Source organism: Rana temporaria, chromosome 4 (assembly GCF_905171775.1).
Source record: "Rana temporaria chromosome 4, aRanTem1.1, whole genome shotgun sequence".
Classification (NCBI taxonomy): Eukaryota; Metazoa; Chordata; class Amphibia; order Anura; family Ranidae; genus Rana; species Rana temporaria.
In genome coordinates this window covers 355334732-355349510 of record NC_053492.1, presented here as the reverse complement: position 1 = coordinate 355349510, position 14779 = coordinate 355334732, and the positions used below count along the sequence as shown (strand labels likewise).

The 14779-nt window shown below is 40.2% G+C and overlaps 1 protein-coding gene across 8 annotated transcripts in view; it reads left to right on the top strand.

The window, feature by feature from the left end:
* The window catches only part of PLEKHG1 (pleckstrin homology and RhoGEF domain containing G1), a 306586-nt gene that overhangs the window by 260149 nt on the left and 31658 nt on the right, over window positions 1–14779 (top strand). For all 8 annotated transcript variants that reach the window (XM_040350857.1, XM_040350856.1, XM_040350851.1 and 5 more), the window contains 2 exons: window positions 4827–4958; window positions 13609–13791. In XM_040350857.1, the coding sequence (XP_040206791.1) occupies window positions 4827–4958; window positions 13609–13791 (315 nt within the window). The remainder of the gene's footprint in view (window positions 1–4826; window positions 4959–13608; window positions 13792–14779) is intronic.

Sequence of the window (14779 nt, the reverse complement as noted above, 5' to 3'; positions counted from 1 at the left end):
ATTGATCCAAAAATGGTAAACATGGTGTACACTCTTAAGGAAAATAATGTATAAAGAGAAAACGCGCCTAGGCTCGGTCAGATCAGCTACACAAGGGAAATGTATAGTTCCACCAAGATAAACCTGGTATACATTCCCACGAGGATGACTCCATACGATGAGACAATCGCCACATCCCGAATGCCGGCTGAGGAGCTTTCCTGACCAAGACCAGTAAAAATTGAGAGGCAAAGGGTGTTAGGCGGGTAGGTGGTAAGATTCGCAGGGGAGCGTAGTTGTGCATCCCAACTTAGGATAGAATCAGATAGTGACACTACAGGATAGAGATGAAAAGAGGAAAGTGTGAAAGAAAGGGAAAAAAGAGGGGGGGGGGGGAGAGAAGAAGCCCCAGGACACTAGAAACTAGAAAGTTAGGCATTCATTTGTGATCTTGTGTAAAGAAACAGAGGTCACATCTCTAATTAGCAGTTGGGGCTTGCAGTAGATCAGTCAAGGGGATTCCCACATAATACATTCACTATAATGTTGGGGAAGAGATAAGGGCACACACAGTCTCCAAAGGTGTTTTTTTTTTTTTATCTCTGCTGGTCATCTCTGGACATTGTTTGCTAAATTCAGTAAGAGTAATGTGGGATGAGGGGATGTAGAGAAGAATCTATCAACTATAATACGATTCTCTTGTTTGGTGGTTTGTACATTTAAAGAGTTATTTTTATATGCTGCCTCCAATAGCACGTTCTATGATTAGTTTTTACTAAAATAATCACATGACACAAGGAGTGGAGTTTGTACAAAATCGTGTAGTCATTCAGATTACCATCTAAACTGCTTTTTATTGTCACTCCATGGCCTAATTTTTTATATACAATATGACTGCTCCTCTTTATCCAGGTAACAAAATTAATGTTTGCAGCAAATAAGAGATGTAACCTGAGCTCCATATTTTTTTTTTTTCTTATTGCCTGCCAATTTCTTTTGAAGGATAAATTTGCTTAAAAAAAAAAAAAAAAAAATGCAGGACTCCTACAGTGTAAGCTATCTACCTGTACATCGTACAGACAGGCAGTTTCACGAAGACAGGACGAATCGATGAACTACCAGAGCACTCAACAGCACCCTGATAGTTCATTGAGAACAACAACACGACAGCCGCAAAGGAGAGTTTTGTGAATGAATGACGCAACCGTGTGGGCAAAGCAGGTACAGGGAGAGCATCCCCCTGCTGTCACAGAGAGGGCTCAGATCGGGGGATCGGCTGCAGGAGTGGGAACAGGTTCCATGTTCCACCCTAAAAAAGGGTAGAACATGGAACCTGTTCCCAAAGGTGAACTTATCCTTTAAACATACAATATTCACCTATTGCGAACAGTTCTCAAATTTGCAGTAAGCTTCTGCTTACAAATATTATTCTAATAAACGCAGTATTCTGAATACATATAAGAAAAGGATTTAAAGTCAAAAGTGCAGCCATAATATAAAACGCAAACCAGCACAAGGAACATAACTTTCAGTAAGTGAGATCTGTCCCTTCTGCCGATGCCCCCCAACAGGGGGAAATGCATGTCCCCACACCCCTGTTGCAACAATCTTCCCATGTAGTGGGGGTTAATAGAATAATGGGGAGCCATCACAGGCCTTCATCAAGAGTGCCTAAATTTGCCCGCCCTTTCTGCCTAGCTCCCCCAATTATAGAGACTATACTACAGCTTCTATGAATGAAACCAGATCTATGAATGGAGAGGTACTGATTGTAATTTATGTCCCTTGTGCTGATTTTTGTGTTTATTTTGGCTGCTATTTAACCTTTTATTAATATTTTATATGAGGCAGCCTTTGTATCTTGGAATGCCCAAAGCTTTCTTCCTTTGTTTGACATAAATGTATTTGGTTTTATTTTATTTTAATTCCTGTGTTTATGGGACTCCTTAAGCATATTATCTTGGCTGTCTAATGCTACAATAAACATAGAGGACAATTATAAAAGTAGCCAAGGTCAAACAGAACATTTTTACTGAAAGCGCTTTCTAAAAAAAAATGTATGATTTATCAATTCCTTTGTGCATGTTTATGGCTATGGAAATAAGAAATACAGAAAGACATACTGGTACTGTTTCTAAACCCAATAATAACAATTTAAAAATGATTGAAGCTTACCAGTCCTTAGATGTGGTGGCTGCAATCCTATAGAACGTTTTCTATAAATACAGAAAAAATCCTGTTGATGTTGCTAGAAATCCTGGGTGCCTGTAACTTCCTGTCTATTGAATTAAAATGTCAAACAAGGTTATGTGCATTCTGCGCTATTTTCTGTAAACTTCAAAGACATTTCCTTTCTATGTAATAAAGATGAGGAAAGGGTGAGCTACTTGTAGTCCAAATCAGAGGGGTAGGCTGAAGTGACAAGGCTACCCCTCAATAGTTGCACTACAGTAAAAGGGTATTGTCACCCTAGAACAAAACGTTTGTTACTGGCATGATCAAAAGGTGAATATAAAGGGGGGGGGGGCCTAAAAAAATAATGCAACCACCACATTTAGAGACTCTTAAGCTGCAATATGTACATTTTCGGTTTTGAGTTAGGATATGCTCCAAAAGACAACAGTACCTTTGGTTCAGCTGTCATTTTAAAGATTTCATCCCACTTCTCTGATTGTAGCCCACCAAGAATAAAACAATGTACCATACAATCACTGTGCAATCAACTTTAGATCTACTTAATACTATCCAATTAATATCTATGAAATCAGACCGGCCCTTGCACTACATACTCAATCTAGATCTAACAGAGAGTGCTCAATCAAATTGTAATGTGTGGTGAGTCTAAAGCCTCATACACACGATTGGGTTCCCAGCGGACAAATCCGTGGATTTTTGTCCAAAGGGCATTGGCCGTGAACCTGTTCTGCATACAGACGGCAGAAGTTTTTCAGCCAACATACACAAAACTATGTTTTTTTTTTTAGCTCTTTAGCACCACCCTTTGGGCAACTTCTGCTAATGTCTGATGGTTAGCATTGGTTCGGAGCATGCGTGCTTGTACTTAGGATTTCAGTCCGACAGACTTGTGTACACACGATCGGATAATCCCACGGAACACATTTGTTGTCGGACAATTTGAGAGCATGGCTATCCAATATTTGTTGTCGGGAATTTCCGATAATTGTCCGATGGAGCATACAGATGGTCAGATTATCTGATAAAAAAAAAACCGAAAACAATTGTGTGATGGAGGGAATATCAGATCGTGTATGTGTACGGGCCTTTACACTTACCTTGGGCCTTGTTCCAGTAATCTTTGCTGTCCTGCTCTGCCTATGGCCTTATAGACTTACTGCAGAAACCATCCTGAATGTGTGGTTCTCTTTCTATATATGTGCACTACAGCCTCAGTCATGAGGAAAGCTGTGGTTTCCAATAGGAATGAATTGGGGGCAATGGCGTCCATGTGCAAGAAGAGAGCCAGTGGGGATGTTTTAAAAAAAAAAAAAAGTCTTGGATGCAGCAGCGAAGTGAAAAGTACAGTTGTCCTTTAACATCAATAAAACATCTGTGATCAACTAAAAAAAAATTCACCACAGTTGAAAATGGTTTTCACTGAGGTTGGTTGTGATTGTCAGCAGGGCTGATAGGGGGACCACCAGTCCTCCTGTAGGGGGCCCGGGCACACAGGGGGGCCCAAACACCAGAGGGAAGTAGGGGCAATTACAGGATGCAGCTGAAAACCCTCCCGCCGACTTTTAGCTGTTGGAAGGAGAGACACAGACACAACTGCCAGCTTCCTTGTCCTGTTAAAGTAAAAATAGTTTGTAAAAATTTTTAAAATGAAATCATTTTTTTAAAAAAATTATAAAATGTTTTTGTTCAAAAATGTTAAACTATTTAAAAAAGGGCTAATTCACACAGCTTCTCTGTTATCTGTTTTTCCGCTAAGAATGATTTTAGTATATTTATTGTGAAAAACTATATATATATATATATATATATATATATATATATATATATATATATATATATATATATATATATATATATATATATATATATATATATATATATATATATATATATATATATATATATATATATATATATATATATATATATATATATATATTTATATATATTTATTTTTGAGGGGGGGCCCTGCCAGGTAGGCTGTACGGGGCCCCCGTGATTTCTAACAGCAGCCCTGATTGTCAGTGAAAGTTTGCTGGTACATGTAGAAATGGATATATTTCAGCCGGATTGGTTTGACAATACTTTCCTGCCTGTGGGTTCTTTAATTTATCCAGCTGGAAGCTTGCACAGGGAATTTCTATTTAAGCTAAGAGGTCACTGAAGGACAGTCTACAATTGTTTTGGACTTCTAGTGTGTCTTGTAATAGGATTTTGTAGTTGAGGATTATTAGCTTTTGGCTGTCAATGTATTAAAAGGCTGACTGCGCTTAGTAAGTGGTACAAATTAAACACTTGTCTAGTACAGGGGTCTCCAAACTTTTCAGTAGCAGGGCCATGTCATATTTTTTAGGAAAAATAAAATCGGTTTGATAGATCAATTAATAAGGAATTAATGAAATCATTTTTACTTGGATCCTTTTGTCAAATGGCATGATAGGATTTAGAACAAACAAGGATTTTAGTAAAACAAAGTAAAGCCCTTATCAGAACCCCCCTTACATCAGCACGGAAAACCTGACCCTAACAGAGGTCTGAATGCAATTCCATAGCAGTATAGCTGTAGTTCGGAGACCAATTGGTCTAGTGGTATGCTTACTATTGTAAAACATCATTTGTTTTAACGGTTTATATTTTCTTTCATGAATTAGGAGATATCCAACCACCTGGACAAGGATACAGATGGATATGATGTTGTACTTGATGCCATAGACACAATGCAGCGAGTTGCATGGCACATCAATGACATGAAAAGGAAACATGAGCATGACATCCGGCTACAGGTTTGTTTTCGCAATGTTGAAAAAGTGGAATCCATGCACTCCAGACTTGAGGCTGAACTTCAGGAATTCAGCCACTTTGTAAGAAGTGCAGGCGTACTGTGAGTTAAGTCCAGTGAGGTGCATGCCGCCACCTGGTCTTTTTCCTATTTTACATCAAGCAGGTTTGTGGAGTGCCCGGAAGACTGCTATCACTATAATACCATGAGCTCCAATGCTGAACCCTGTGGTCTCGGCTTCTTCAGCAGCAGAGCCAATACAACTACTATATCTACCCTCCCCTCCTCCTGCCCAATCACAGAAGCCTTTTTTATGAACTCGTTAACAAAATGCAAAGGCTTCTGTGAATGGGTAGCAGAGGGGTGTACTTCTCTTCTCTCAGAGCCTTGAGTGTCTTCTCTGGAAGCTCCATATACCTGTCAGATGTAAGTAAGAGAATTCCAGGAGGTGGATGAACATCATTGGACTTCACTCATAGTATGCCTGCATAATTATGAAAGTGGCTAAATTCCGGGAATTCAGCTTAAAGAACACTTTATAATTATTAAATGGGAAAATGCAGCATATTATCTAATATAATAATAGACAGTGGTGTTGCAATTAATTCTCTAGTAAGTTCACTTCAATGGGTGACCTTCTGTAGTGGAATCATATCTCTCATCTATAGATACAGGTGCATCTTATAAAATTAGAATATCATTAAAAAATGTATTTATTTCAGTAATTCAATTATAAAAAGTGTAACTTTTATATATTTTATTTAGAAGCGTTACACACAGAGTGATCTGTTTCAAGCATGTCGGTCTTTTACTTTTCATGATTATGGCTTACAGCAAGTGAAAACCCAAAATTCAGCATCTTGGGAAAATTTGAATATTACATAAGACAAATAAAAAAAAAGGGGATTTTTAATACAGAAATGTTGGCTTACAAAAAAGTATGTCCATGTACAATATAGTATGCACTCAATACTTGTTCGAGGCTTCTTTTGCAAGAATTAATGCGGTGTGGCGTGGAGGCGATCAGCCTATGGAACTGCTAAAATGGTTTTGGAGGCTCAGGTTGCTTGGATATGGGCCTTCAGCATGTCTGCATTGTTGGGTCTGGTGTCTTATCTTCCTCTTGACAATACCTCACAGATTCTATATGGGGTATAGGTCGGGCATATTTGCTGGTCAATCATTAAATGATCATTAAACCAGGTATTGGTACTTTTGGCAGTGTGGGCAGTGACAAAGTTCTGCATGGAAAATTAAATCAGCATCTCCATAAAGCTGGTCAGCAGAGGGAAGGGTGAAGTGCTCTAAAATTTCCTGGTAGAGGGCTGTGCTGACTTTGGACTTGATAAAAAAACAGTGGACCAACAGACGACATGGCTCCACAAATCATCACTGACTGGAAAATTTTGCATTTAATTTGGAAATCAAGGTCCCAGAGGAAGAGTGGACAGGCACAGAATCAAAGTTGCATGACGTTCAGTGTGAAGTTTCCACAGCCCGTGATGATTTGGGGAGCCATGTCATCTGCTCCCATTGACCAGCGGGGGAGCCAATTGGCCGCGATCGTTCCCTGTAGTGAGAGAACGGGTATCTGCCTGTGTAAACAAGGCAGATCTCCGTTCTGACAGCGGAGATCACACAGATCCTGTCTTTTTGCTATGCAGGAAGACAGATTTGCATGTTTTCCCAGTCATGCAGTTCCCCATACAGTTTGAAAACAAACGGGGAACACATTTAACCCTTGATCACCCCTGATGTTAACCCCTTCCCTGCCAGTGTCAGTACAATAACGGTGCATAATTTTAGCACGGATTACTGTGATGTCACTGGTTCCCAAAAAGTGTATCAGAATACATATCGGCCTAAAATGATGAATACATTTTTTTTTTTATTTTTTTTTTAATCAAATACCACCAAAAGAAAGATCCATTTGTGGGAAAAAAGGACAATTTTGTTTTGGGTACAGCGTCGAACGACCGCGCAATTATCAGTTAGAGCGACGCAGTGCTGTATCGCAAAAAATGGCCTGGTCATGAAGTGGGTAAATCCTTCCTGGGGTTAAAGTGGTTAAATATGGAGGGAGAGGTAACCGCATGCCCATGCTGTTGTGCCCCTCCTTCTCGTTTTGCAATCAATAGGACCCAGATCCTGGTACAGCCAGTCTTTTTTATCATAAGTGTCAACAATCCCACCGCTGTGTCTTATTTCTTCCCTAGTCTGCATTAGTGTGTCATTGTTCTTGCTACAATGTCCACTCTGCATTCTCTGCTATCTCCCCGTCATTCTCTAAATGCCCAGTTCAGTGTCAGAGCTACAGTCTCAGAACCCCCCTCCACAGTCTGCTGGTTCCCAGCTCCCTCAAACACATTATATTTTTTGGCACCCCTTCTCCTTTTCCCCCTGTTGTTCACACGGCATTCTTTGGCAGCTCCCACTGTTCAACCATTTGCACTAGATTCTCTGCTAGTTCAATTATTCCCCTCCTACACTACACTTTCTTGTACTTCTCCCCATATTTTTCACATTACTAAAATTGCGGTTTTTAGTTACCTCCGCATTCTCTGGTACCTCACTATGTATTCTGCCATCTCCCTTTACCAAACTATATTCTCTGGCACCTCCCCCATACTACATTATCTGGCAGCCTAATCTATCCACTCCTCACTGCCACCCTACCCATGTTCTCTGGTCCCTCTTTCCTTCTTGTGGATTCTTCAGAAGCTCTACCCTCTGTGGGCCGGATTCAGATAGATTCGTCTATCTATCTGCTGGCGTAACGTATCTCAGATACGTTGCGTCGCTGTAACTTTGGGCACAAGTTCGGTATGCAGAAAGAACTTGCGCCCTTAGTTAAGGCGGCGTAACGTATGTGTGGTGGCGTAAGCCCGCCTAATTCAAATAGGGATGTTGTGGGCGTGTTTTACTTAAATTTCAGATGACCCCACGTTTTTGACTTTTTTTTAACTGCGCATGCGCCGTCCGTGAAATATCCCAGTGTGCATTGCTCCAAAGTACGCCGCAAGGACGTATTGGATTCGACGTGAACGTAAATGACGTACAGCCCTATTCACGAACGACTTACGCAAACGACGTAAACATTTTTCAAAACTCAGCGCGGGAACGACGGCCATACTTAACATTAGCTACGCCTCATATAGCAGGGTTTGTAACTATACGCCGTAAAAAGCCTAATGTAAACGACGGGACGTACGTTTCTGAATCAGTGTAAATACCTCATTAGCATATTCCTTGTGTAACTATACAGAAGCGCCACCTAGCGGCCAACGTAAATATGCAGCCTAAGATACGACGGTGTAAGACACTTGCGCCAGTCGGATCTTAGGGAAATCTATGCGTAACTGATTCTCTGAATCGGGCGCATAGATACGACCGCCCGCACTCAGAGATACGACGGTGTATCAGGAGATACGACGGTGTATCAGGAGATACGACGGTGTATCAGGAGATACACCGTCATATCTCGTTTCTGAATCCGGGCCTGTGTTTCTGCAGGTCTCCCCTCACTGTCTGCACTGCTCCCGATGATGTATAACAAATAATGTTGAAAACCCGATGCGCTAACAACACTGTCTCCTATAGTGCTAATTGGACCCCTTTCACACTGGAGCGGTTTACAGGCGCTAAAAATAGCGCCTGCAAACCGACCCTAAACAGCTGCTGCTGTTTCTCCAGTGTGAAAGCCCTGAGGGCTTTCACACTGGAGTGGTGCGCTAGCAGGACAGGTAAAAAAAAGTCCTGCTAGGGACCTTGGGTTGTAAGCTCCTTGAGGGCAGGGGCTGATGTAATTGTACAATGTATATGTAAAGCGCTGCGTAAATTGACGCTATATAAGTGCCTTTTAAATAAACCTGTCCATTTCCCCTACAAGCTTATGTGACCTATATGATGATAATTATATGTGTCCAATACCAAAGGTGAGCACATAAGGCACACGGAGGTGTAGAACACTGGTGACTCACGACTATTTATGCACTGATAATATAAGGGTTGAGAGGCCTTGCATTTATGGACATATGTTCGTGCACACATTTTAATATATTTTTTTTTTTTCACAAGAAAACACATTTTAATATTTAAAATGTAAGTGTGTTTGGATTGATAATACTGAGGTTATTTTTTATTATAATTCACTTTATGTGATTTTTTACACCATTGGTTTATCATTTTGGGAGTATTATTAACCATAGGGTGGTGGTATCACTACTAGCTACTATTATGTCTTCTCAGCCTCTCCTAATGTTCCATGGCCAACAATCAGTCTTTTTTTTTTTTTTTTTTTTACCTCCACCCCTAACCATCCATGTTGTAAGTGCCCCATGGTCAAAAAAAGGTCTGTCTCTTCTGTCCCCTCCATGCACAGCTCCTGTTGTTTCTGTGCCCCACCAATCCACTACATCAAATTTAATTATTTTAAACACAGAGGCCTGGATTCACATATCTCCAGATACGTCGTCGTATCTCTGAGTCTGAGGCGTCGTATCTTGGCGCCTGATTCAAAGAATCAGATACGCCAAAATTTCTCTAAGATACGACCAGCGTAAGTCTCCTAAGCCGGCGTATCTTAACTGCATATTTACGCTGGCCGCTAGGGGCGTGTACGCTGATTTACGCCTAGAAATATGTAAATCAGCTAGATACGCCTATTCACGAACGTACGCCCGGCCGACGCAGTACAGATACGCCATTTACGTTAGGCTTTTTCCGGCGTAAAGTTACCCCTGCTCTATGAGGCCTAGATAAGGCGTACCAATGTTAGGTATGGACGTCGGAACAGCGTCAAATTTTTCACGTTTTACGTTGTTTGCGCAAGTCGTTCGCGAATAGGGCTGGGCGTCATTTACGTTCACGTCGAAAGCATTGGCTTAAAGCGTCATTTACGTGGGGTCACCATACATTTACATAATACACGCCCACATCTTCCACATTTGAATTAGGCGGGCTTACGCCGGCCTATTTACGCTACGCCGCCGCAACTTTGCTTTGAGAATACTGCACTTGCCTGTCAAAGTTGCGGAGGCGTAACGTAAATAGGATACGTTACGCCCGCACAAAGATGCGCTCTCCTACATGAATATGCAAGCAGAGTTTTATGTCCTGGTTTCAGTTCTGCTCAGCTATCGCTTGCTTAGGAGGAGTGGCCACCAACAAGAGGCTTCACTTTTAGAGGCACAACCTAGAAAGCGTATATGCTGGACCATTTATAAGTCAATACATTTATTTTAGATTGGTGTTTTTCTTCAAAAACGCCACATAATGTGATTAAGAGCCAACCGGTTTAATACACAAAGCTGTTTGCCTTACTGAATATTATTTCGGGCAATGCAATTCAATGAGCGCTAAGCTGACTAGAAATTGACACATGCATTATAACGTAGTGATCTGAATGACTCTAATCTGTGCAATATTAGAACAGGAAAAAGGAAGAAGGGACGTATGTTCACATGGAGGAAAAAATAAAAAAGACCTAATTTCGTAAAAAGAAAAAAAATTCCCCTAACTGGAAACACTAGAACAAACTTTTAGAGACAAGAGGTGTCAAATCGGTAGGAATAAGAAAAATGGTAACTTAAGTGATTACTTGGTGTGCTTTCACTTTTAATGAGCCCAAATATTGTAAGATGGAAAAACTATAATAAAAGTCTTTTGTAATAATTTTCCTACACTTATCAGTGTCTGTAATTATTCAGGCTTGGCCTGAGCCGACCCTGCAATTAGCATTTTCTAGCTTCTACATGAAATAATAGAGGTCAGACACACATGTTTCCCCCCTGTGTTTGGGCAGCTGCACAGTTCATGTGTTACAAATACTCTGCATGATGTTGATTTTTATTAGAGCTGAATATATCAGCATAGTTTAATCAGCACTGCTTATTTTCTGTTTAAAGATTTTCACACTTGCTTCCTGACAATACTGTGATATCTAAGGTTTTTGTATAGAAGGCAATATAATAACTATGCCCTGCTTAAATATAGGATTTTTCACTTTAACATTGTGTAAAAGTATAAAATCATTGAACAGAGCTTTAACACTTGACCAATAATTTGCAATAGTAACATTTAAAACAAAAAATAGTAAATTGCATTGTTTAACCCCTCCCATACAGGGCATTTTCACCCCCTTCCTGCACAGACCAATTTTTAGTTTTCAGCGCTGTTGAATTTTGAATGGCAATTGCGCGGTCATGCAACACTGTACCCGAATTAAATCTTTGTTTTTTTCCCCCACAAATAGAGCTTTCGTTTGGTATTTGATCATCTCTGCGTTTTTGTTTTTTTTTGCGCTATAAACAAAAGAAGAGCGACAATTTAACAAAAAAAGTACAATATTTTTTAATTTTTGATTTATTAAATACCACAATTTTTTTTTTTTTTTTAAAACCTTTTTTTTTCAGTTTAGACTAATATGTATTCTTCTACATATTTTTGGCAATAAAAATCGCAATAAGCGTATATTGATTGGTTTTCGCAAAAGTTATAGTGTCTACAAAATGGGGGATAGATTTCTGGCATTTTTTTTTCTTTTTACTAGTAATGGCGGCGATCTGCGATTTTTATTGTGACCGTGACATTGCGGTGGACACATCGGACACTTTTGACATGTTTTTGGGACCATTCAAATTTATACAGCGATTAGTGCTATAAAACTGCACTGGTTAGTGTAAATGTGACTGGCAGGGAAGGGGTTAACACTAGGGGGCGCTGAAGGGGATAATATGTTCCCTAAAGTGTGTTCCAACTGTAGGGGGGAGGGGACTCACAGGGGGAGGAGACCAATGTGTGTGCCTTTGTACTGGGAACACAGCTTCGGTCTCCTCACCTCTGACAGGAGGTGGATCTGTGTGTTTACACACACAGATTCACACTCCTGCCGTGATCACCGGCAATCGCGGGTGCCCGGCAGCCACCGGGCACGCGCGCCGGGTAACAGGCGGTGCCACGGGCGCGCGCCCTAGATTGCCGGGCAGAAAGGACGTCATATGACATCCACCCGGATCAAGGGAGGGTTCCTGCCGGCATCATTTTACAATGGCCCAGTAAGGAAGAGGTAAAAAAAAAACAGCGTAACTTTATAGAATAAAAAGTCTATCTGTGTGTTTTAAAAGCTTTTCTGTTGGTTACAAAGTGTATGGGGAAATTTGGGCTGTTGCCCTTGGCAAGCAGTCGGATGATCTGCCACATAAGGTTCTCCTGGGAAATGACCAGGCCAAGTAAGACTGTGGTGGGGTTAAGCAACATTGGGTCATGTAGGCCTTATGGGGATTGATCAGGTCATGTATTGTAGGTCTGTGGTTCTCAACCTCAGTCGTCAAGTACCCCCAATGGCCAATGTTTTAAGGTTTTCCTTTACTTTGCACAGCTGCTTTAAATGCATATCGATGACCTGGTATCGATTAGAGCTATTTTAATTAAGGCAAGTTCCCAAAACATGGACCGTGGGGGACTTCAGGGCTGAGGTTGAGAACCACTGCTGTAGGTCTTTTAGTGAAAGTGGGGTGTGTTCTTGATCAGGCTAGATTTGAATTTTCTCGGTTAGAACAATGATAAAGCCGCTTGTCCACATAGGTCCTACCAAGGGGTGGGTGGGAGGGATTTAGGCCAAATAAACTTTTCATAGTAGTTGGAGTGGAGAGCATTGCTGTGATTGTCCTTTTTGGCCTTTACCTAGACAAACCTAGTCTGTGTTTATAGAGGACACTGATTTATTTATTTTTTGTCAGGGTTGATGAGGATGTGCAGGGCTTCCCTAGAAGTAATTTTCTACTTACAAGTTTCTTTGGTTTGGTAATTTTTTAATTATTAAAAAAAAAAAAAAAAAAACAGGTGAGACTGTAAAAAGGGGGTAATTAAATAGTAGGGGGGGGGGGAACAATACCAATATATCAAAGGCAAAAGAAGTTTGCTTAAGCAATCATTTTACGTTGATGGAGTTTTCCACATTTGGCAGAAAAGCAACTATGCATAGCCCCCAAAGCTTCATGATTTTGGTGTGCAGATTTCTTTCCTACCAACTAATGTATATCCGTCCATTCATGTGAATGGATGTCTTCAATGTGAGAATACCAAGTGTGTACAGAGGAGCCTATTACATTTTTTTTTATGATCTACATTGGTCTTAAAAATTACTTCAACCCTTATTGGGACGATTTCCATGGTCAAAAGATGAAAGCTGATGCAAATTAATATGAGCCTCGCTCTCCCAACAACATTTTCAAATATGTAAATCCTGTGAATTTTTTTTTTTGTGTAACCATTATTCGTTTTGTTTTTTATTATTTGTTTGCTACTTGAAAGGTGGTCAGTTGTTAAAAACTGGCAAAACATGGCAACATTTGCTTCTGAACAGGTTTTATTGTGCTGATTAGTAATTTTTCATCTACTCTTATATTAATATAAATCTGTGTTTAATTCATAATGCTATAACTATATTTACTTCAAAACTAAAACACCTTAAGGTTAAAAAGGTATCCAATTGACGAATATTACAAAATATTTTACTTGCTTGGAAACTGTGTTGCATATCCACTTTTATTACTTGTCACTGGAGATTTTTCTGTAGCCTATACTGTATATCTGTACACCATCTGTTCTAGTTAACTACCCCAAGTGACATTTCTATTGTGTTTCACTTACAGGAGATTCAGAGCCTACTGACGAATTGGGAAGGGCCAGACTTGACAAGTTATGGGGAGTTAGTCTTAGAGGGAACATTTCGCTTTCAACGAGCCAAGAACGAGCGCACTTTGTTTCTGTTTGACAGACTTCTCCTCATCACAAAGAAGAGAGACGACACTTACACATACAAAGCCCATATCCTTGTAAGTCACAGCTCTGGAGCGCTGGTTGTACTCTTTCATTCATTAGAACAAGGTCTCCTTTGTGGCTGCTTCACATTTTGTCTCTCAGACTTCTAGTGATTCAGTAGTCACATGAAGTCTCTAGTGTCACACTTAAAAAAGATTGCTTATAAGAAGGGTATGACTGAAGAATGTGCCAGACTAACATTCTGAAAGATGTGCTACAATCTATGGACCCCTCTTTATTTTATGTTTTATAATGCTGTTGGCTCTCTAGACCCACTGAGGGTCATTTGACCAAAATCAAAGGAGGTTACTGTGCACCTTTAGGGGGGAGCTTGTCAAGGTAGGATACAAAGAGCCTTCTTTTTATGCTCTCATAACTTTTAAAGGTGCATACACTAAGGCATTGATATTTATCTTTGCTTTACTACTTAGCAAATTCCAGGAAGAAAAGTTTGAGGCACTGGGATTCTTATATTTATTCAAACAGTTAAATTTTCGGTTACGTTTACTGGCTTGATGAAATCCCCCAAAGAAAATGGGCCTCCCTCAGTGAATGCCACAGAATGACTCGGAATTTAAATGTACACAAATAGACGCTGGACCATAACGTTAAAGCGTCCAAAAAGATTTTAATCATTCATAATTCGAACATAAAAAACAGCCGTCGCATTTGGGGGGCAAAAAAAAAATTAACTCTTCATCAGGTCTTGGAACAGAGGAATAAAGACATATAAACGACTCGAACATCAAATTAAGAACCAGAGAATCTGTAAGAACTCGTGCTGCTTTAGAAATTCCAGACCCACACTGTGGTCAATGGCAGTTACTACTAACTGTCGCTGACCAGAATGTATAACTCTGGTTTTAATAAATCATCCTCTATGTCGTCTCTATATGACAATCGGAGGCATGTATTGTAATGCAGTCACTGGGGTGCAAGAGGTCCATAGCCAAAAGAATGACCATGCATACAAATAATACTGTAGGTACAATAGCATGGTAG